At 47.5% G+C, this 24342-nt stretch overlaps 2 protein-coding genes across 5 annotated transcripts; one reads left to right on the top strand and one right to left on the bottom strand.

Moving 5' to 3' along the window:
- Positions 1 to 357: 357 nt before the first annotated feature.
- GTF3A (general transcription factor IIIA) lies at positions 358 to 11604 on the top strand. Its single transcript, XM_061434368.1, has 10 exons — positions 358 to 386; positions 1386 to 1908; positions 3801 to 3901; positions 5438 to 5534; positions 6371 to 6459; positions 8568 to 8641; positions 8804 to 8884; positions 9494 to 9723; positions 10644 to 10697; positions 11326 to 11604. Exons 1-10 carry the CDS (start codon positions 358 to 360, stop codon positions 11476 to 11478), a joined length of 1431 nt encoding a protein of 476 aa, XP_061290352.1. The 3' UTR covers positions 11479 to 11604.
- MTIF3 (mitochondrial translational initiation factor 3) lies at positions 10843 to 23930 on the bottom strand. Of its 4 annotated transcripts, none has more exons than XM_061434900.1 (6): positions 23724 to 23930; positions 20704 to 20868; positions 18816 to 18889; positions 14045 to 14490; positions 12717 to 12874; positions 10843 to 11784 (listed from the first exon to the last, which is right to left on the bottom strand). In XM_061434900.1, exons 4-6 carry the CDS (start codon positions 14487 to 14489, stop codon positions 11566 to 11568), a joined length of 822 nt encoding a protein of 273 aa, XP_061290884.1. In that variant the 5' UTR covers position 14490; positions 18816 to 18889; positions 20704 to 20868; positions 23724 to 23930; the 3' UTR covers positions 10843 to 11565. The 4 variants fall into 4 exon arrangements, with proteins under 4 accessions (XP_061290884.1, XP_061290886.1, XP_061290885.1 ...); XM_061434902.1 differs by lacking the exon at positions 23724 to 23930 and adding an exon at positions 23309 to 23399; XM_061434901.1 differs by lacking the exon at positions 23724 to 23930 and adding an exon at positions 23071 to 23302.
- Positions 23931 to 24342: the final 412 nt, after the last annotated feature.

The raw sequence follows: 24342 nt of genomic DNA, 5'->3' as shown, positions 1-24342 counted from the left end.
CTTCACTGAGTTGCCTTTTTACCTGTGCACTTGAACGTCTCCTACCTGCCTCCTTCTTGATGGTCCTGTGGTCACCCCCTAGAGCCTGGACCTCCTATTCTGCTGATAACAGTAGCCTCTCAGTCTTCCTGACTCCAGGACTTTCTCTTCTAATCCTACTATAGACACTCTTTTCCTTCAGTACCAGTGTTAGAAGGTATAAGGCATGCTGGATAATGGGGAGAACTGAGGTCTAGAGAAGTCTGGGGAGGATCGATCCCTGGACACTTTTCTGGTGGCATCACAACCAACTGGGAAAAGCCAGTGCTCTCTTACTATAATACCTCCCGTCAGGGGACTGAGCATGAAAACTTGGGTATGGAGAAGCACCTGGGAAGAACAGATAGGTAAGGGGATGGGAGGCATCGGGAAGGCAGAAGCAGAGCGTGGGACTTGGCATGTGTCAGGAGAACGAGAGGAGGGAGGATGTGGAAGAGGTTTACCATACACCTCACCACTTCCAGGGCACAGTGGAACATAGATGAGACAGCCAGAACCACCACCGGGGGATACCATGTACGATGTTCACGGTCATAGGAAGGATGTGTGTGGACTTGTCCCTGGAGAGGGGCTGGGTCAGCAAAAGAGAAAAGCAGCATGTGAACACATGTCCCAGACACCCTCTCCCAGTCCTCCAGATACCTGACAAGACAGGCTATTATCCTCATGGAAGCCCTGGCTGGCTTTCAAAACTGCACTTCTTTGCAGGGTTCATCACCTTCAGACAGGGCTTGCTGAATGATTCAGAGTGATGAAGTTTGTGAAAAATACACACCTGGCAGAACATCACACAATCCTGTCATTGTTATTCTCCTCCAAGGATGTTCTTTAAATATGTGGTCCCCCAGGAACCAAGATACCCATACCATTCAAGCCTCTGAACAGAGCTGCTCAAATTCCAATTTGTATCAAATCACCCATAGATCTCTCGGATTCCAGAAGGTCCAAGGTTCCCATTTCTAATGATGCTGCTACTCCAAAGACCACACTCTTGTGCGACCAAGCCATAGAGCAGTGGTCCCAAATTTGTCTGCACGTTGGAATCACTTGGGGAATTTCCAGACTGTGGATTCTCGTTTTCCACTGCCAAAACTGTGATTTAATTGGTCCGGGATATGTGCTGGACTAGGAAGTTTTAAAATATCTCCACGTGATTTTAACCAAGTTTAGGAAGGAGGCACTATCCCGGAAATTGCGGAGGAAAGTTGTAAGAGCTTGCAGGAAATTAATCCATAAAGAAGGCAAACCCAAAATTTAATAGTAAGAACTGGATAGTTTGGATGATGCAAGGTTAGTACTCTGCAAAGGGTGGTGGCAGATGGAAAATACATATAAGCAGTGCTTAGGGGTCCATGGAGGACCCATGACTCGCGGGCGCCTTTTGCTGGGGTAGGACAAAGCCCTGAGCCCTTCATTCCTCGCCTCCGCTCTTCCCCGGGAAAGGTAGAGGCGCGGGCAGCCGAGAGGGCTCCCCGGAGCAAACGCATACGCCGGCGCGGGCGGGGTCTCTCGGAGCATGCGCGAGCGCCACGCCGGCGCTCCAACCCCGCCCCTCCGGGGTCACGCTCCCGGAAGTGCCGTGGGCCCACGCGTTGGGTCCGGGGGAGCGGTAGGTGGTCAGCGGTTCTGCGGCACGTGGGTCGGCACGTGACGGAGCGCTTGGCCCAGGGCAACCTGGAGCCGCCGGCCTCGGTGGCCGAGGCGGTGTCGTCCCTGACTATCGCCGATGCATTCGTTGCAGCCGGCGAGGGCGCCGCCCCGCCGCCCCAGGCGCCCCCTCGGAGCTTCATCTGTTCCTTCCCCAGCTGCAGCGCCGCTTACAACAAGGCCTGGAAGCTGGACGCGCACCTGTGCCGGCACACAGGGGAGGTAACCGGGCTGCGGCCACCGGGGGCGTGGCGTGCGGGCCTCAGACCTGGGGCAGCCAAGGCCGCCGCCCACTCCTTAGGTCAGGGGAGGATCGAGGACGCAGACAGGTCGTTCTAGGACCGAGAGATACCCTTGTCGTGGGTCCAGGGCTCACTAAGCAACGCTTTAATCTTTGATCTTGAGTGATGGCCAGCCACCGCCTCCCTAGAACTTGAGAATACTTGCAAGGTTGGAATACCCTCTCCCACCCTCACCCCTCTGGTGGCTCAGATGATCAAGAATTCGCCTACAATGCAGGAGACCCGGGTTCAATCCCTAGATCGGGAAGATCCCCTGAAGGAGGGCATGGCAACCCACTCCAGTTTTCTTCCCTGGAGAATCCCTTGGACAGAGGAGTCTTGGTGGGCTATATAGTCCATGGGGTCGCAAAGAGTAGGTCACGACTGAGTCGACTGACACTTAACTTTTTTCACTTTTCACCTCCCCAATTCCACCCCAATTGGCCTTCAAAGGCCCCGCCTCCTGGGACTGGAATGGCGGGAGAACTTCTGAGTCCTAAGGGTCTGCAAGCAGCCTGTGTTCATTCATTCGTAGTTCTGCACCATTCTAGCCCGGAGAGCTGCAGACCCGACAAGCCTGGCTTCTGGTGTCACGGACCTTACCGTTTAATCGGAACAGACCGAGGAATAAGTAGGAATGCAGCACAGTGAAGAGAGGGCTTCTGGAGGGCGGTGGGGAAAGCCCTCTCTTAACCTGAGTGAGAAGGAAAGGTTTCCGCCCTGCAGACACTTGAGGGAAAAATAGGGCAGGCAGAACTGCCAAAGGAGTGTGTGGTCCTGGGGGCAGACTCCGGGCAATGTGGTTGCGTGGGGGCACCATCCAAGGGGAACCTGAGGGGCAGGCCAGGAAGGTCGTTTGCAGACCAGGGTGCAGATGGCTTTAGAGCCTGGGTTTTGTTTTGAGGGCTGTAGGAAGCCTTTGGGAGGTCACAGATGAGGAAAGGACATCTCATGGAGGCCTAGGAATCAGTCCCGTTTCCTGGGTTTTTACCTTTCCTTTTAGACTCCTGGACTGTGTTTAGGATATTGGCACTCCCAGCTTCCTTCACGCCGGCTGGAAGACTCGGAGCCACGTCATCCCACATCCCACACGTCAGTTTGACAAGCGTTTTTCGAGCCTCCTCCATGCCAGGCTGTGCAGAGTCCTGTGTACCTGCCTGGCAACGCAGTTCTTGTCTTCCTGTCCACCTGCTTTGCCACCAGTACTGTCATCTGAGGCCGCGGTGCCTCCTTCCTGCATGGTTGTGGGGCACGTTTTCTATAGTTCAGTATACAAAACTGGTGATGTGGGGGACCCTTCCTCCCAGCTCCTGGGTCCCTAGTGGTGGTTACACGCTGGGCCGTGAGCTTTTCTGGGTGTGACACAGTCCTCCGTAGCTGTGCCAGGCATTCCCTGAGCAGATGATGGGCTTGTCCAAGATGACACAGAGCCTGCCCTGGACTCTGAGCAGACGAGAGGATGCTGGGGAGAGGAGGCAGGACCTGTGGACATGGGCTGTGCTGATAGCAGCCAGGAAACCTTTGAGGGGGCCACTGCCGAAGCTCAGTGTAGGTCAGGAGCAGCTTCACGAAGCTGTAGTGTTACTGTGGAGGCTGCCCCCCTTTCTCATACGTTGCTATTCCTAGGTCAGAATCTGCTGCAGCAACCTTGTGAGCAGCCATGGCAGTTTGGTCATGTAACCCCAGGCGGCAGGTGCTCAGCACTTACTGGGTGGAAACCACCTCTGCAGACAGAGTCCACGGCTTTGCCCATCACACAGATTAAGGCTTTAAATAACACCAGTGTTACTGACTGGGACGGGACTGACATTCTTTTTCTTTCCTTCCTGCTAGAGACCATTTGTTTGTGACCATGAAGGCTGTGGCAAGGCCTTCGTCAGGGACTACCATCTCAGCCGCCACGCCCTGATTCACACCGGAGAAAAGCCCTTTGTGTAAGTGGGGAACTGTCTTTGGGCCTTTGAAGTGGGTCGTATTTGGCACAGAAAATTGATCGATGACTCATGAGATCAAGAACGTGGGGCTTCTGCATCTCCTCAGAGGAGATTTGGTTTGGAATATGTGGAGGAGAGTCGGGGTTTTGTGTGTCATCGTGTGTGACAACTTCAGGGGTGGGTTCATCTGAAGGTCTCTTGAATCTGATCCTCTCAAATGCTTCCCTGGCAGATTGAGGGCTCTGCATCCTCAGGGCCTTTACGAACCAATCAGCTGCTGGGATAACAGACATAAGCATGAGAAAGTAGAACTGTAACAGTTTATCTTCTGTTTCTTTCAAAGAAGCCCCTGCTCCTTGCCATGCCAGTATTAATTTCATTCTACTCAGAGTTACTCCTTATCTCTGAAAGGGTGGATATACTATTTTTCTTTTAAATCGACTACTTTAAAGCAGTGGATCTAGAATTTGGGGTGCCTCAGAATCACCTGGAAGGCTTGTTAAAAAGATAGAAGAAGCCTGCCTGCTCATCAGGAAGGACCAGTTAAAGTATATGTATATCTATATGGTGGGATACTATACAGCTATAAAAAGGAAGGCAGGCATTCCCTGTGAAACTTGTAAGAAAATCTCCAGGGCTAATTAATTGAAAAACCAAGGTTCAGAAGAGGGTGTTTATCAGGCTACCTTTTTGTGTGTTAAAAAGAACCCGGAGGGTAAACAGGAAGACCTCTATTTGTATTTGCTTCTGTTTATATAAAGAAATCCTAAAAGTTATAGAACAAAACTTGAAATATTCTTGCCTGTTTTGGGAGCAGTGGGAGGCCTGGGTGGGTAGGAGGCAGGGGTGAAAGGATTCGTGCATTTGTGTCCCTTTTCATGCTTTTTGGTTTTTACTTATTAGTAAATGATGGCTAAGATTAGGGCTTGTAAAGGAAGCCGTGCTTCACCCATCAGATTTATGAAAAGTCATCACAATAAGAGCACATATTTTTTAAAAAGTTCACAGAGAATTTAGATAATTCAGGGTCAAGATATAGAAACACTTGTTAAGGGAACCTGTCCCAGCTTGGTGAGATGCTAGAGGCCACAGCAGTTATGGTTCCGCTCTGTCTGCTTTTTGCCTCTAATTATAAGCTGAAACCAGTTGTTTTTGAGGTCTTTTTGGAAGTGCAGTTTGTAGAGACATTTCAAGCAAAATTAAAGTGATCAAATTCTAAACTGAGAACAGCTTCAATGTGATATAAGTTTAAGCAGGGTGTGGGCTTTCGGAACTAGTGTTTCCACCTCTCCTCGGCCCACTGTACGTCTGCTGCACTGTGCTTAATTTCAGAAGCCTTACCTGAAAATGCATTTCATTACATGAAATCAAACTGAGATGCCTCCATGGTATGGCTTAACACTTCAAAATTTGTTAAAGAATATTTTATACTATATTTCAGAGTAGATAGCTTTTATAAAGTGGGAGGAGGTAAACATCTTAAAATTTCTCTTCCCTCGGTTTGTTAATATTTTGGTTTATACAATTTCATAACAGTTGTACAGCTAGTGGCTGTGAACAGAAATTCAACACAAAATCAAACTTGAAGAAACATTTTGAACGCAAACATGAAAACCAGCAAAAACAATATACAGTAAGTATGAATGATTTTATATGCTCAAATTCCCTAAATTTTATGTTTACTGCCTGTGTATCTAGAATGTTCATGAGCTAAATTTTGTCTGTCAAATATCTGAATTTAGTTTGACACTAGCTATAATAATATCATAATATTGGTATTGGTATTGTTTTGAAAGCAGACATTTTTTGCTAATTGTATTGTTGGTTCAGTTCAGTTCAGTTCAGTCGCTCAGTCATGTCCGACTCTTTGCGACCCCATGAATCGCAGCACACCAGGCCTCACTGTCCATCACCAACTCCCAGAATTCACTCAAACTCATGTCCATCCAGTTGGTGATGCCATCCAGCCATCTCATCCTCTGTCATCCCCTTCTCTTCCTGCCCCCAATCCCTCCCAGCATCAGGGTCTTTTCCAGTGAGTCAAATCTTCACATGAGGTGGCCAAAGTATTGGAGTTTCAGCTTCAGTGTCAGTCCTTCCAATGAATACCCTTCCAATGATCTCCTTCAGAATAGACTGGTTGGACCTCCTTGCAGTCCAAGGGACTCTCAAGAGTCTTCCCCAACACCACAGTTCAAAAGCATCAATTCTTCAGCACTCAGCTTTCTTCACAGTCCAACTCTCACATCCATACATGACCACTGGAAAAACCATAGCCTTGACTAGATGGACCTTTACCAAATGAAACATTTTTTGCTGTTTCAAACATGCTACTTTTTGAAGCTTCTTGAATTTTATAGTAAATGGGTGAAAGAAGGAAGAAAATAACCTCTGCAGTATTTTTATCTTGAAAGGATTCTGTTATGAACTGTTCTTTTTTTCCAAGACTAACAAACCTTTACTAAACAGTGCAGTTTTGAAGGTTGTGAGAAGACCTTTAAGAAACATCAGCAGCTGAAAACCCACCAGTGCCAGCACACCAACGAGCCACTGTTCAAGTAGGTACTTCGCATGGGTGAAAACCTCTTCAAGCTCAGGCAGAGATAAGATTAAAATGCACAGGTGGCGTGCACATGCTCAGAAACAGTTTCTTTCTTTTTTTTTTTTTTAATTTTATTTTATTTTTAAACTTTACAGTATTGTATTAGTTTTGCCAAATATTGAAATGAATCTGCCACAGGTATACCTGTGTTCCCCATCCTGAACCCTCCTCCCTCCCCATACCCTCCCTCTGGGTCGTCTCAGTGCACCAGCCCCAAGCATCCAGTATCGTGCATCGAACCTGGACTGGCGACTCGTTTCATACATGATATTATACATGTTTCAATGCCATTCTCCCAAATCTCCCCACCCTCTCCCTCTCCCACAGAGTCCATAAGACTGATCTATATATCAGTGTCTCTTTTGCTATCTCGTACAAAGGGTTATTGTTACCATCTTTCTAAATTCCATATATATGTGTTAGTATATTGTATTGGTGTTTTTCTTTCTGGCTTACTTCACTCTGTATAATAGGTTCCAGTTTTATCCATCTCATTAGAACTGATTCAAATGTATTCTTTTTAATGGCTGAGTAATACTCCATTGTGTATATGTACCACAGCTTTCTTTATCCATTCATCTGCTGATGGGCATCTAGGTTGCTTCCATGTCCTGGCTATTATAAACAGTGCTGCGATGAACATTGGGGTACACGTGTCTCTTTCCCTTTTGGTTTCCTCAGTGTGTATGCCCAGCAGTGGGATTGCTGGATCATAAGGCAGTTCTATTTCCAGTTTTTTAAGGAATCTCCACACTGTTCTCCATAGTGGCTGTACTAGTTTGCATTCCCACCAACAGTGTAAGAGAGTTCCCTTTTCTCCACACCCTCTCCAGCATTTATTGCTTGTAGACTTTTGGATCGCAGCCATTCTGACTGGCGTGAAATGGTACCTCATAGTGGTTTTGATTTGCATTTCTCTGATAATGAGTGATGTTGAGCATCTTTTCATGTGTTTGTTAGCCATCTGTATGTCTTCTTTGGAGAAAGGTCTATTTAGTTCTTTGGCCCATTTTTTGATTGGGTCATTTATTTTTCTAGAATTGAGCTGTAGGAGTTGCTTGTATATTTTTGAGATTAGTTGTTTGTCAGCTGCTTCATTTGCTATTATTTTCTCCCATTCTGAAGGCTGTCTTTTCACCTTGCTAATAGTTTCCTTTGTTGTGCAGAAGCTTTTAAGTTTAATTAGGTCCCATTTGTTTATTTTTGCTTTTATTTCCAATATTCTGGGAGGTGGGTCATAGAGGATCCTGCTGTGATGTATGTCGGAGAGTGTTTTGCCTATGTTCTCCTCTCACAGGCCCTGGGCCTGGGACTTGCACCAGCAGCAGTGCCGGTCCCCGCTCGCAGCCCTGCTGCCTCTTCTCGTGCTGCTGGTGGCCGGAGTGCAGAAGTGGTGCGCTTGTTCTGGCTCCCCAGAGCCAATGCATCTACAGCCCTGTTTTCACACCATCCCCTGGCAGCAGCATTAAGGAAACCAGACACAAACGATTCAGGATGGCTTGGGTATTTACCCCAGCCATCTTTCTCTGGCCATGGAGATGAGGTGTATTGTCCAAAGTACAAACATGGAAACAGTGTTTAATTTGATCACATAAGCATTAATAACAAAAACAAACTTTTTTTTCTGGGTTTACTCTGCCCAAGGCTGGTCAAGTGACTTGCATCTCATCTGCAACTACTGCAACTAAGTCTGAATTTGAAGTCCCAATTTTGTGACTGCTCTGGTTGTAGGAGAGGGGCTTTCCTGAGAGGGGCTCAGACAGCAAAGAATCTGCCTGCAGTGCAGGAGACCTGGGTTCCATCCCTGGGTCGGAAACATCCACCTGGAGAAAGCAGTGGTGACCCACTCCAGTATTCTTGCCTGGAGAATCCCATGGACAAAGGAGCCTGGTGGGCTACAGTCCCTGGGGTCACAAAGAGGCAAACACAACTGAGTGACCAACGCTTTTACTTTAGTTTTGGGAAGAGGAGACTGGCAGGGTGGGACAGCATACTGTTTATTTTAGTAGTTAGTTCTCTCTGCGAGTGGGTCGATCGGCTGACACTCATGTGTTGTTAACCCAGGTGTGCCCACGAGGGATGTGGAAAACACTTTGCCTCCCCCAGCAGTCTGAAGCGGCATGGGAAGGTCCATGAGGGTAGGTCCCCGTGCCCACCCTGACGGGCACAACAGCCGTAGTGTGTGTAATACTCTGATCTAGCTTGTTTTTGATAATAATTTTCCTTTCAGTCTAATTTGATTGTTGTTTATACTGAATATTCACAAAAGACAACATACCAATCTGTTTGTTTTTTAATAGGCTATATATGTCAAAAACAATGTTCTTTTGTGGCAAAAACATGGACAGAGCTTCTAAAACACATGAGAGAAACCCATAAAGGTAAGGCCAGGATGGGGGGACATGATAGAAATGTAATATCTGCCCCTGTAGAACTATTACACATGCTCGGGAAAGTAATAGATTATCATCTATTACTCTCTGTAGTATGTCTCTGTAGTATGTCTTGTTAAGCGCTGGGTCCCTCGGGTGTTGGACACATGATCAGAGAGACCCGTAGCTGCAGGTTCAGGAGGAGCTGGGCCGGGTCTCCAGGCCTGTGCTCACCTGGCATCTTAAGGCTCCAGCGGGGGAGGCACGTGGGGAGGCCCTGGCTGGAGTCTGTGGGGGCAGCTGGGGAAGCGTGCCCTCTGTGCCTGAGGACAAGGGAGCAGACGGGTCTGTGTAACTTGCTCCCCTGCCCGCAGCCCCATGCAGAGAAGCCCTGTGTTTAACAGGGCTGGGGAACCGTGTATCACATAGGAATGTAGGAGAGCTAAGGCAGACCTTCAAGAAGCAAGCACTGGAGTTCGCTTCCTCCACCCGACATTCCGATGGGTGTGTTGTCATCAGGCTTCTGGCGTCAAACCCATTATTTGATATATTCAGTGTTTGCTTTTTCTCTATGGTTAACGCTGGGGACGCGGGCTCCCCTTGCTTCTGCTCCCCCAGAGGACATAAGGTGTGGCGTGTGCCAGAAAACGTTTAAGCGCAAGGACTTCCTGCGGCAGCACATGAGGATGCACGCCCCCGAGCGGGACGTGTGTCGGTGTCCGCGGGCAGGCTGCGGCCGCACCTACACCACCGCGTTCAACCTCCAGAGCCACATCCTCTCCTTCCACGAGCAGCAGCGCCCCTTCGTGTGCGAGCATGCCGGCTGCGGCAAGACCTTTGCCATGAAGGTGAGCCCCGCCCAACTGCCCGCTTCGGGGACGGGGACCGCCCTTGGGTCTGCATCTTTTCTGCCAGGCTCCTGGGAGATGCAGGGGCCGGAGGGCAGGGGTCTGGCCCATCATTCTGGCTCCAGCGGGAGTGGTTCTCCACTAAGCTAAGCAAACACCAGATGGGTCCCTGCCCCTTGAAGTCCAGCCCTCAGCATGGCTGGAACCTGCCGGAAATGCACGTCCAGGCCCCGCTGCAGACCCACTGACTCAGAAGTCTGGGGGATGGGTCCACTCATTTGTTTTTTAACCAACTTCCCAGGTGATTCTTAGGTGACTAAATTTGTGACCCAGTGGCCGGTGGCACCATATGCATACTGTTAAAGAGTCTCCTGATGTCCTGGGTGTCCTTTTGAACTGGAATGGTCTGGGGATTGGGAACTGGGTGGGGTCTGAGAGCTTCGGGATGTTAGTCCAGATTTTGAGAGCAGGACCCCGACCCTGTGGACCTGTGCCCAGTTGGTGCTGTCACAGGCAGTGACTGAACTACAGTAGACAGTGGAGGGTGAGGGTCGTGGTCAGCGACAGGGCGGAGACCAGACCTGGGCCAAATTTTCCAGGGGTGTTGCGGGTGCTGTAGACACCGGGGCAGTTAGAAGAGTCTCCCTCCTTCAGCTCAGAAGAGTCCATTCAGACCTGGCCCCCTTCCACCCCTGCCCCCTCTGCAGGCGGGGACCACACACACTCCTAACCTGGGTCCTGCGGGAAGGCAGGGATTTCAGTGGAGGAGGGAGCAGTGTGCTCCAGTGCTAGAGGTCAGGTCCCTCCACAGAACAAAACAGAAAGAAGGATGTTGGTTTATCTGAGTAACTCATGGGACTTAAACAGACTCCAGGGATGTCTCACGAATATACTCACTGTCTCTCTCTCCTTCACTGCAGCAGAGCCTCAGCAGGCATGCCGTTGTGCATGACCCCAACATGAAGAAAACCAAAGTAAGTTGAGACTTAGCATGCTGTTAATTTTAAAACATTAATTGCTTAAACCAGATGCTAAATATGCTATTTGGCGTATTTTCAACTACTTATTAGTTTGTGAGTCTGTACGCCTATCGAAGGCAATTACGTGGAGTTCACATCCTTATTTACGACAGTTTTATTGTATGCTGCAGCAGTTGCATACCCGACAGGCATACGATTCTGATAGTTTTGATTTGGAATTAAAGTTAGTCATCCCTTGGTATCCACGGGGAGTTGGCTCTGGGACCCCCCAGGATACCAGAGTCTGCAGGTGCTTGAGTATATGTAGATTTCCGACTGTGCTCGTGTCCATGTGCCTAACCCCCTCCCCTCCTACCCCTGAGTTCCAGGGCCATCTGTATTTGCATGTAACCTCCGCACATCCTCCTGTGTACCATGAATTATCTCCACGTTACTTATGATACCTAATACAATGGAAATGCTGTGTAAATTGTTGTCAGCACACGGCAAATTCAAACTTTGCCTTTTGGAACTTTCTGAATTTTTCCTTTTTTAAAAACACTTTGGATGGGCTGTTGGTTGACCCAGCTGCAGAACCTGCAGAAATGAGGCCTGACTGGCTCTGTCTTCCTTATTCCCTAAGGTGAGGCCGTCTCGTGGGAAGCGGAGCCTGGCCTCCCGGCTCAGTGGGTACGTCCCTCCTAAGAGGACACAGGGCCAGGCTGTGCCTTTGCCCAGGAATGGGGAGCCGCTGAGCTGCATGGAAGGCCACGTACTCTCCACGTCGCCATGTTGACCGCAGCTGCACACCCGCCTGCGCTGTGTGGAGGACCACAGACCAGCCAGTGCAGCTCTCTCCCCTGGAAGCATGTGTCTATTAAAGTCACTGGGGCAGGACACCAGATGCTCTGTCCTTCCCGTCTCCCCCGTTCAGAGCGTCTCTTCTTGGGGTGTCCGGAGCTGCTCTCCACGCAGCCTCCTCCTTTTTGCTCAAGGGACGAAGAACACACATCACAGCCTTGCCTCCTCTGATGGGCTGTGGCCGGGATGAGAAGGTTGCAATTCCAGACATGGTCTGGACGATTCGATTACACATCTCCTCCTAGAAGAGGAAACAAAAGGCTAGTATAAAACCAGCACCTCTGATTCTTTCCAGTGTTCATGCTTATCTGATACCCATAAAAGCCAACATTCTTCAATTGCTATATAAGGGATCTGCTAAGTCAAATCGTATAGACCTGGTTAAGCTGATTGAAAACTGTACAATAACCAGGTGGTTATACAAACTCCATGTAACTAGTCCAACGCACTAAAGGTTTGATAGCTTTGAATCCCCTGTCATGACACTGAGAGGCTGTTTGACCCAAACCACCCTCTCACAAAAAGTGCAAAGCGGTGGGTTTGGGCACTGGCAGGGCCCCCTTATCCCCCTAGGTTGTCAGCTCGGTGCTGGTCCCAGCTGTCCTTCACAGAGTCACTGAGGTGGTCAGAAAAAGACACATGGTTCTAGAGATTCTGGGTGGGCTGGACTGGGCCCAGGGCCTGGGTCATTCTAGTCTGGAGCTAGGGCTGAAAACCACTGGAGTAAATGCTGCCTTTATCTGCTGCTGTGTAACTCCAAAAGCGAAATCCACAGATCCTCCACAGACTTATCCTGGGACTGTAAACTAACACGTTCTAGAAGAGTTTGACTTGAATGCTTCTCAGAGGCATTTATAAACAGGAATCGGACTTAAAAAGATGAACCCATACAGTCTCTAGTTTTCTTATTTAAATGTTAGACCCTCTACAATCTGTGAAGTAGAATAGTATATAGCCCTTAAGTGAGAAAGTAGTGTTCTCACATGGTGAAGTACTTAACGCTACAGTGGGAAAAAAGTGTGTACATTTTGCATTTTGAAAACCCAATTAGAAAGCTACCACCAAGACTGGGCGGAATTATTACTTTTCTCTGCCTTTACGTTTTCTAGGTTTTCCACAGCTGTATTTGTAAGTTCAGAAAACAAGCAGTGGCTCAGGCCTGTCTTCACTTACCATTTTGTCCTCGGGCTCGTCTGCACTCTTCCCTTTCTTTACTGTAATCTGGACTTTGTACTTTTTTTCGATCCACTGCTGAATCTGTTTACTCTTTGTGTCCAGATCATGTTGTCCAATATTTGAAGAAAAAGTCAGCTCCTTGGTCAGGGTGGGTCCTAGGTTGAAAGAGCGAGATCTGGGGCTAGTGTGTGAGGCCTGTGTTTATCGCACGCATGTCCTAAGGTCTACGCTGCTACAGGCCCTCCTGGTTTTAACAGTTTCACCCTCCAGTTAAATAGAGGAGACAGACACAAGGTGAAATACCACTTTTGCCAAGTAAGAGTACCTAAACAGGGAATGCTTCTGTTTATCATTACCATTGTTTGATGAAAGAACAAAGGAATGGTCCTTTAAAGAGAACCAGGTACTTTTTTTTTTTCATTTTGGGTGGTGTTCACTGTACTTTTTCTTCATCCTTTTTTAACTTAAATAAAAATAATTTTTCTAAAAAGATACACCTCCTTGCTTCTCAGAGCTCCTACCGGCTGGTTAGAGTCCTCTGTTAGCCCTTCCGCCACCTCTGAACCAAGCTTCTCAGGCTGTTCACCTTTTTTTAAATGTGATGCAGTTTGATGCCCTTAGCACTGCAGCGGGCCTCTTCTGGATATTTTTTGTTTTCTAGTCAATATCCCTGTTGCTAGATGTGTTGTCCAGAGAATCGACACATTCTGACCTCTAGTGATCAGCAGTTACTAGCCATCATGAAAAACAAACCTCTTCACTTAATTCAGCTCACGGCTTCTGTAAGGTTTAAGTGACAAGATGGTAAAACACGTTGAGTGTTCCTACCCTGACTATCACAGTGGGCATGGGGGATGCTCTGGGGATGACTTCAGAGTTAGGAAGAGCTTCTCTGTAATCAACTGCCTGCCTCTCCTCAGAGATGAGAGGAGAGAAGGAGGAGGGGACCCAGGGCAGGTGAGACGCCAGGACAGGACTGGGAACTCGTCCCCACCTCTCCCACACCTCACCCCATGCGGCGCTCTGCGGTCCCGGCCCTGGGAGGCCCCGCCACGGGGAAAAGAGGGGAAAAGAGCGCCCATCGTTTTGGCGGTGGTCGCCTTGTCTGTCTCTCATTTTGCACAGGGGTAAAGGAAGAGATGACGGATACAGAGTAGCAAGGAGAAAAGGAAAAGAAGTAAGTGGATGGAAAACACACTGGACACAGCAGTAAAACCGGATTCCCGTTACTCACCGCCTGTGTTTACAGGCACTTGGCAGATGCCCGATTTAAACTGCAGATCTGCCAGCCCGAGGGACATGAGAGCAGAGAGCAGGGTACCTACCCGGCTTGGGTGCGGCCCTCTCTGCCTCTCTGAGCCGCAGCCGCTCCTGGTGGATCTGTGCGCCCGTCAGGAGCTGGTACTGCGGGGGCTCGGCGCTGGCGTCCCTCTTCACCAGCCGCAGGTCCCGCTCAGCCATGAGCCTGATCACGTTTGCCCGGTGCATGTGGCCCAGGTCGTTGCCCTGCTCATCCAGCACGTGAATGATGCGCTCGTTGATTTTTCTCCCAACGCTACTGAAAGCCGTCTCGTTCTTTTTTTTCTTTGTCATCTCGTCCTGGGTGTCTTCAGTGCTAAAAGCTTTCGCGTGAATGAGGCAGGACGGTCTTGGGGGCTGCTGTGTGGGCGCTGGCCCCTGTAAAATGTATTTGCCCAAACATCTTCTGATGCAGTAATTCTCAGTCTTTACCGTTTGTAATGTTAACTTCTTGAGGAAAAGAGCAGCCATCCTATAAAGCAGGGAGAAAAGATCATTAAAACCCAGCCGTTCATTCCTTCGGGTTGGTGCTGTGGCGCACAGAGGCAGCTGGTCAGAGGTGAGGGAGAGGACACAGTGCCTCAGACAGCGCTTCTCGGGGACGCTCCTGGGTCTCCTGCTCGAGCATTGCCGGGGTGTGTAAGGCTGGGACTCCCTCTGGTCCGACTTTGATCCTCCTGGGCTGTGTATCCCAGCCCTCTTGCCGTCACCACCACACACACCCACTGTTGACCAGTAAATAGCACAGGAAGTGACGGGAGGTACGCACTCTGACTGCCCTGCCCCTCAGGTACCCAGGTCGATCCCTGCAACGCCATCCCTGCAGAGGTAACTGCCCGCCCAAGCCCAAGCCCTCCATGCAGGCAGCACCCTCGGGTCAGCACGTGCAGGACTGAGTTCCACCTGCCCTCCCGCCCCAGCTCAGGCCTCCTGTTTCTATATCACACACGCACTTCATGTGTGATACAGAGCTAAGCGATCCCCAGACAGCTAAGTGATCCTTGGCCCTTCTTTTTCTCTTAGCCGTTCATCAGCAGATCCCGTCGTTCCACCTCTAAAAGCCACCAGGACCCAACCACTCCCCACCCCCTCCCTTGCCGTCACCCACCCCCGAGTGCGGTGATCACCTCTCACCTGCGTCAGGTCCCAGCCTCCTGACCGCCTCCTGCAGCTGCCCTTGGCCCTGATGACCATCACCCATGCTTAAAGCACAGACGTCAGACAACGGCCCCACTGTGCTCACAGCCCTCCAGGGCCCCCGCCTCACTCCAGAGCCCTCCCCCACCCCACCCCACTCCGCCACAGCACCCAGCCCACCTCCTCCACTGACTCTTCCAAGCTTGCAGCTCCTTGCTGTTCTTGTAAACACTGTACACACACACCCCCACCCCTATGTGATCCTTTCCCTCAGATAATGTAGCTTTGTTCAGTTCTCGTCCACTCTGTAAATGACACACCCCATCCTTGCAAACCCATCACTTTGCCCTTTAAAAGCATCCACTGCTGACATTTATCTCCACACAACGTTCGTGATCTTCCCTCAGTAGAATGTAAGCTTCATGAGAAAACATGTCTGTCCGCTGGGTTAGGAGCACGGCAAGGGACCCACTGGTTCTAACCCAGCGCCTAGAGTCTGTCCCAGAACATGCAGCATCCTCAGTATCCTCATGGGGCCGATTCCAGGGCCCCCGGAGACACCCAAATCCACGGACACTCGAGTCCTGCATGTAAAACGCTGTGTGTTTGCATGTAACCTGTGTACATCCTTCCACATACCACATTGTCTCTAGGTTACTTACAAAACCCAACAGGGGAAATGATGTGTCAATAGCTGCCTGGCATAGCAAATCAGTCTTGCTTTTTGGAACTTTCCAGAGTTTTTTTTTCCCTGAGTATTTTCAGTCATGGTTGGTTGCATCCATGGATGCAGAACTGGTGGACACGGAGGACTGGCCATACGTGCTGAATGAATGTGTGAGTCAAAGGAGACGGTCAGGAGGGAGGCAGTGTCCGCAGGCATTATCCCGGGCCTTCAGGTGCATCACCCCACCCGCCACACAGAAGGCTGCTAAGTGTGGTATCTGTCTATTCTAGAAATGCTCAACTTTCCTCCTTATATCTTCTTCCTTTATTCAAAACTTAGGGTCTTTTTTCCCAGGAGTATTCGATCATATCACTGCATCAGCTTCTTCTGACGATCTTCTATAGTACCATCAGAAAATAGTCAGACTTATGAATAAACCTTGAATAAAATGACCCATGCTTTACCAAAGAAGAAAACAGTTCCTAGCTGGCATTTCAAATGTCCACCACCCTTCATGAGACCTGTGATGTTTCATCCACGGTGAATGAGGCGCCTGGAGTCATGCAGAAGGACCCCACCTGCAGACGCTGCAGAGGCCCCAGGATTGGACTGAAACTGGGTTTAAACAGCTGAGCCACATCAAAAAGTCTACAAACAATAAATGCTGGAGAGGGAGTGGAGAAAAGGGAACCCTCTTACACTGTTGGTGGGAATGCAAACGGGTATAGTCACTATGGAGAACAGTGTGGAGATTCTTTAAAAAACTGGAAATAGAACTGCCATATGACCCAGCAATCCCATCGCTGGGCATATACACCAAGGAAACCAGAATTGAAAGAGACATGTGTACCCCAATGCTCATGTTTACAATAGCTAGGACATGGAAGCAACCTAGATGTTCATCAGCAGATGAATGGATAAGAAAGCCGTGGTACATATACACAATGGAGTATTACTCAGCCATTAAAAACAATGCATTTGAATCAGTTCTAATGAGGTGGATGAAATGAGCCTATTATACAGAGTGAAGTAAGTCAGAAAGAAAAACACCAATAGTGTGTATTAACGCATATATATGGAATTTAGAAAGATGGTAACAATGACCCTATATGCGAGACAGCAAAAGAAACACAGATATAAAGAACAGACTTTTGAGCTCTGTGGGAGAAGGCAAGGGTGAGATGATTTGAGACAATAGTACTGAAACGTATATTACCGTATATGAACTAGATCACCAGTCCAAGTTCGATGCATGAAGCAGCCACTCAAAGCCGGTGCACTGGGACAACCCTGAGGGATGGGATGGGGAGTGAGGTAGGGGGGTGGGGGTTCAGGATGGGGGCACATGTACACCCATGGCTGATTCGTGTTGATGTATGGCAAAAACCACTACAATACTATAAAGTAAGTAGCCTCCAATTAAAATAGATTAATTTTTTATAATTATAATAACTAATCATAAAACACCATTAAATATATACCACTATGAAAAATTAAATAAATAGCTGAGCTACTTACTGCTCAACAGCAAACAATCAGACACTTATTCATGGAGGAAGCCCCCAAAGCAAAAAAAGCAGAAAAGTCTAAAGATGCTGGAGAAAACTTCTATTTATCATGAAAAAGCACACATGCCCTGTGTGATCATTACACAGGACAAGGGAGCAAATAAACTAGGCACAGGAAAAAGATGGATTTCAGAAGAACCCTGGAGTTTTCCTAAGACTGAAGACAGTGATTTTCTCTTCTCTATTCTTCCTAATTATCATTCTCTAATTTTTATAAGGAGGGGATATTTCTTATACTAATAAATTCTATGTATTTACAAAATAAAAACTGTTTCTGAAACATAACATAGGTTTTTTAAAAAGCTTTAAAAAGACTTTCCAAAAAGAGGAAAAGGTAAATAGTATATTTACCTTTATTTTTTTTAAAGCATCTTTGCTGCTGCTGCTGCTGCTGCTAAGTCGCTTCAGTCGTGTCCGACTCTGTGCGACCCCATAGACAGCAGCTCACCAGGCTCCGCCATCCCTGGGATTCTCCAGGCAAGAACACTGGAGTGGGTTGCCATTTCCTTCTCCAATGCAGGAAAGTGAAAAGTGAAAGTGAAGTCACTCAGTCATGTCCGACTCCTAGCGACCCCATGGACTGCAGCCTACCAGGTTCCTCCATCCATGGGATTTTCCAGGCAAGAGTACTGGAGTGGGGTGCCATTGCCTTCTCCGAAAGTGTCTTTACCGTTATTCAAATTTTTAAAGGGTTTAAACCTTCTTGACTTACACAGCAGTTATGCTTCAATACTAGCTGAATTTTGACTTTAGATCAGCGAAGTTGAAGATATACACATTTCTTCAAAATAAACTTTACATAGATAAACATATAAATACAGAGTTAGGGGGGAAAAAACCTGTGATATTAAATGTGAGAGACAAATAACAAATTCAAGTCATTAAGAAACTTTTAATCAGGAAAATTCTCAAACACGTACAGAAGAAAGAGCAAAAGGAAGGCCGAAGCATCCATCGCTCAGCTCCCTGACTCTCAGCACGCCAGCCAACGTGCTTCCTCTCCACCAACAACTGCTCCCTGGACCCCAACATCCAGTAACGACTTCACAGTAAATCCCGTCTCATCAATAGCCAATTGAGTACATCACCTCTAAGAGCTGAGGACTTGCTTATCTTCTGAATAACAACAGTACACATCCCAACTAATAATCATTCCTCTACATCATCAAATATCCAGGCTTCAGATGTCCCTGGTGGTTATCATTCTGTTTATGTTTCATTTACAACTTGATTGCATGAAGAGACTCTCACTGGCCAAATGTGTGATCATTTACACATCAGTGACTGAAATTCATTTCAACACACCAACCATGCAAAAATCCATGAAAAAGAAAGACAGTTTGCCACAACTCTACGTGACTAATACCCTGACTCCTTACTTTGGAAATTGGTCATTAAAGAAAAAGAACTAAGTATTTATCCTACCTTTTTAGGAAGAACTGTAATCATCCCCAGTCGATGAAGAAAAGTGTTCTTTAGAGGAGAATGCCAGCTAATATCTGGAGAAGAAAAGTAAAAGTTAATTGAAAACCACCATTTTCCCAACTCCAATCAGACCACTGATTCAGGCTTGTTGTTCAGTTTCTAAGTCGTGTCTGACTCTTTGTTCAGGCCTAGATGGTTGCAAACATCATTAGGTAAAAAGCTGATAAGGAAATAAGGAGTTCATGGGGTGCCAAAGGGTGACCCAAGGTACACTTCCAAATGGAAGCAGGAAACACATGCTCCAGCTGTCACCCCATAACAGGTCAGACTCAGCACTCTGATATCCTAACACTTGTCTTTTCGTGGGATGGGTGATCCTTCTGTGAAACAGGCCTGCCCAAAAAGGCTGAACCGGAACAGCATCAAGCCTCCTGGTTTTCAAGGATGTAAGGGCCAGACTCTGAGAGGAACAAATCAGATGACACAACAAGAAAACCACTGACAAATCCAGACTATGGGACAAGACCTCTGGCTTCACGCCTTACAAAAAAATCAGTGTCACTGGAAACTTGAATTAAAAGACTAAGGAGACATAATAATAAAATTCAATGATTGAAAAAGAAGCAATTAAAAAGACACATGGGGATAAGGGAGGAAGAACTACATATGGCCTAGATTCATGATGGATTAGACTCTATCAGAAAAGTACTATTTTCTCAGCCATGAAAATGGCATTCTTAGGAAATCTTAGGGAGTTAGTCACAACATCTGTTTACTTACTCTGAAATGGTTCAGCAGCAAATGTGATTATGGCAACATTTGCAGAAGCTCGATTATGCTTGTATGAGTGCTTAGTTGTTAGTCTTTCAACTTTTCTATGTTTAAATTTTTTTTTCATAATTAAAAAGTTCATTTTAGAAAGAACAACCTACAGGGAGGAAAAAATTCACTAGTCATGCCAATATGACTATTCCAGTCTGTGTAATTGTATATTTACTGTAATTTAATAAACTGGCACTCTGACTTTATGTATCCTTAACAAATACTTCTTTCATTAGCTGTAAGTCTATGTTTAAGCAGAGCCTATGTCTAAGGAACTTTACAAACTTAATGGTCTGACTTTTTTTTTTTTTTAATTGCAAATTGCCTTTCTTTCTCCATCTGGTTTTCATCAGATCAAGTCCAAAAGTGCCTTACCTGGTAAATGGTGATGATTTCAGTTTAAAGTAGAATGTGTACAATTTTCTGCTAACTGAAGTAGCTAAAAGCTAATGTAAGAAGTAGCTAAAAGCTAATATTTTGGAGAAGGGCTCTCAGAAGCTGGGGGCCCACCTGCATCATCTGGGGATGCTTTTTCAGAACACACGATGTGTCCTCACCCCTCTCCTAGTTAACAGCTCCAGGGTTAGGACCCCCAGAAAAAGATGGCGTAAGAAAGTGAGTAATAAAGCATTACAGTGTAAGTGGATTCAAGTAACTTACGCTGAGATGTCTTGGGCTACCCTTAACCTTTCAAGACTGATGCAAAATAGGAAGCCCGTTTCTCTGATGAGATGTCTTTGTCAAACATATAACAGCCTGAATGAATCAGATCTATCAAAATGAAAATGCTTATGTTCTTATGACAATACTGGTATACTTGGTCACTCCCACAACTATCGTTTCTGAGACATCCAAAAATATTTTAAGAGCCAGTTACCTTAAAGCCAGTTACTTAAAATGCACAATTTGATAGTATGAGATATCCATTTCTGATTTTGTATTTATTCAGACCTTACTGAAACCATGCTGTGCTGTATCAGCTGCATCTACTGGTAGTTTTAATTGAGTAGCTAACTCCACATTCTAGAGAGAAACAGAGGGCTTTTCGCTGTTGTTCTTAACTTACTTGAGACGGGATCACTGAAAAACTCCACATCCTCTGAGCACTGGAACAGACTGACAGGTATCCCCAGAGCCCGTCTCCTCTGGTCGTGGCTCCTCTTCTGCAGCTCCTGCTACTTTCTGTCCTCACTCCACTTCCCGGTGTTCTTCTGCATCATCCCTGACTGTCCTAGATGATATAAGAAAAAATGTCAAGTTACATTATTCCAGATGTACACAACAGGGGAATTGTCTTTGATCCATATATTCCATAAGAACTGGAATGTAAACATTTAGCCATAAAGTGGGCAGTCCTGAAATGTGTGGCACTTCCATCCTTCACACTGTCACATCAGTCTTCAGTTGTCTCAAAGGAATCACATTCTTTGAGGACTATTACCAAGTTTAAGCTTGTACTGCTCACCACACGACAGACCAACAAATCGACAGATGAGTTGTTGGGATGAGGAATGGTGACTTTGTTTAGAAAGCCAGCAGACTGAGAAGATGATGGACTTGTGTCCCAAAGAACCAACTTCCCTGAGTTAGAATTCTGACTTCTTTTACATGAAAAGGGAAAGGGGTAGTCAGGTTCCAGCCAGACTCCAGAGGGGATATGTTAATTTCTTCCTCCTTGCAGCCATTCAGAGGTGGGACTGGACAAGGTGTTTTCTGCGACCTGAACAAAGGTATTAGAGCTTCACCTGGGAGGCAGGGTTTCTAAAGATGGACCACGGTGTAATTTAAGCTTGCAGGCAACATCTCTTTAATGATTAACTGGAATACATTGGCGCTTCCCTATTATAAGGCAACTTTCCCCAACTTTCATTAAGAAAATGCTTAAATACTCAGAAAAGTTAAAATATTATACAGTCAACACCCCAATACTCATTCACCTAGATTCCACTATTGCTCTCCTTGGTATATGTATATTTACTCCTCTTTCCATCCATTTTATTATGTTTTGATACATTTCAAAGTAAGCTGCAGACACTGCTACACTTCACCCTCAAATACTTCAGCATGCATATCATTACCTAGAGTTCAGTATTCGTTTACAACTCTTATCATTTTGAGACAAAATTTACAAACAATGACATGTACAAGTCTTAAGCATATAATTTGACAACACCTCTGTAACCAAACTCCTATCAACTGACGAGATGAAGATAACTTCTATTTACTTGTTCACTCACTGCTTTTCTTTCCTACATAGCTGATATTGTATATTGATATCTATTATTTCCTAGGAGATTGGAACAAAAGTTACATGGATTCTAGTGGACTAAAACATTTATGCAATTAATTTTTCCAATTCTGATGACTTTCAAGAAGCCTCTGTCACGCCTTCCAAAGGAGTTTCACTAAGTCCTTCTGCCTGCAGCCTGCTCCCTGCCCCATGTGCCCGCTCTGGTAGGGGCTGAGCATTGCAGACCCCAGGCCTACAGGTTGCTGTCTGCTGGCTCTGGTTTTGCACAAAGTATTCTCCATACCGAGATGGGCTGTTTAAGAGCTAGAATAGTGACTAAAAACACTGGAAAAAGCCAACATAATATCTTGGCTAATTATTTAACCACATTTCTTTAGCCATAAAATTTTAAATTTATTTTTTAGTTATTTTATTAAAATAAGCATCCAGAAAACATTTTAAAAAAAGCTTTTAAATCCTGAGTTCAAAAAAAAAAAAAAAATCCTGAGTTCAAGACTCAATACTAAAATATGTACTTAATCCTGTATATAATTCTTCTAATCTGTCATCTCACCTTCCAGGACCCCCATCTCAGAGACCAGCATCTTTTCCAGGTCTGCTCTCCAGCACTCCCACAGCTAATCCAATACCAAGGCTTCTCAATGTTACTTCCAAACACTAATCAAATCCACCTACTTCTCTCCTTGTCCATCGCCACCACCCTCCTGAGGACACCTCCCACCATCAGTCTCCTAACTACGCTCTTGCACCTTGAACTCCTCCCCTCTGCACTGCTCGTGCTGGTTCCACACGCAGTGCCCGCCCACCTCAAAATTGCCTGCAGACTAAAGACCTACAGCTTTCAGGAGGCCAAAAGGCCCTTCCCGCCTCATTCCACACCAAACTTCCTTTATGCCTAAACCACACTGGCCTTGCTATCTTGAATGCTCTTCCCCCTTGGTTTAGGGAACTCCCTTCCTGCCGAGCGCTGCCTTTCTCAGGGAATTCCTCTGATCACCTCCAAGCCTACGCCAGATCTTCCCTGAAAGCGCCCCCGCCCCGCCCCCCGCATTTGTTTTTCGAGGTCAACGGTCAAGTATCCCCACAGTATAACCTCTCTTTCCACGATTATAATTTTGTGATTATTACTGATTCCTTCACTAGACGGTGAGTTCTGTGAAGCAAGGAACACACGTGGCATACCCTTCCCGGAACCGCGCCTGGCACAGTAAAACCTCACAGCTTGCCCTCGGAACTGCGGCTATTCAGAAAGAAAATGTTTTTACTTTTTTCAAGGAGCCCTATGCCGGGGAGCCCAGTAAATGATAAAAGGGAGTAAAAAAAGAAAAAGAAATCCCAGATGGTTCGGCGACTTTCCTCCAGCATTCCTCCTTGGGCGGCCTCGGAAAGCAAGGGTATACAGGTGTCTTCGCTGTCTCACCTGCCAGGCGCTGAGCCAGAGGCCGAGGGGCGGGGCTACGCGCGCCGAACGGACCAATCAGGTGCGCTTGCGATGGCCACGCCCACCCACGCGCCGCGGCGCGCCCGGGTAGGAGCCGGGCGTAAGCAACGTCCAGCGTGCGTGTGTCCCCGTACGTGCGCCATGATGGCCGGACGGAAGACGTAGGGGCCGAAAGGACGGGGGCCCGGCCTAGCCAGGGCTCTAAGACAACTTTACACCCCGGCCGCACTACGGCCGCACGGCAGCGTCTGCAGTCCGCCGGGAGGTGGGCGGCACTGGCCTTTCAAAAGGACGACGACACGGCCGAGCGCTAGGCCGCAGGCCCGCCCCTACGACCCCGTGTTCCCGCCGCAGGTTCCCTCACTCGCGCAGCGCCCCTGGCCTTTGGGTTTACCTGTGTCGAGCCGCCGATTGATGAGGTTTGGCGGCAGCAGCCCGCAAGCGGGCTCCCCGGTGAGACCCTCTTCGCCTTCCGTAGTGGGCGGGGCCTCGCCGGCTTTAAAGGGAAGGCGACGGTAGGAGGAGAGCGTTTCCGGCTGGCGGCTTCAAGTCCTCCGACAGAAAAGGGCGCGCATTGGCCGCTCCCCTGGCTCCAGCCGCCGCAGGTGGTGCGGCGATCGGAGGCCCGCTTCCCCTCGATCCCTTACGTTGGCGCCGACCTCAGTGTAGCTGCGTGCCCAGTGGGCTTACAGCTTGCATACGTCTTTCTTATTTAATAAAATACTACTTTGATAGGATGGTTAATCAGTTCAGTCCAGTTGTTCAGTCGTGTCCGACTCTTTGCGACCCCATGGACTGCAGCACACCAGGGCTCACTGTCCATCACCAACTCCCGGAGTTTACTCAAACTCATGTCCATCCACTCGGTCATCCTCTGTCATCCACTTCTCCTCCTGCCTTCTATCTTTCCCAACATCAGGGTCTTTTCCAGTGAGTCAGTTCTCATCAGGTGGCCAAAGTTTTGGAGTTTCAGCTTCAGCCTCAGTCCTTCCAATGAACATTCAGGACTGCTT

The sequence above is a fragment of the Bos javanicus genome, chromosome 12 (genome assembly GCF_032452875.1).
Source record: "Bos javanicus breed banteng chromosome 12, ARS-OSU_banteng_1.0, whole genome shotgun sequence".
Classification (NCBI taxonomy): domain Eukaryota; kingdom Metazoa; phylum Chordata; class Mammalia; order Artiodactyla; family Bovidae; genus Bos; species Bos javanicus.
This window is presented reverse-complemented; position numbering and strand designations above follow the sequence as displayed.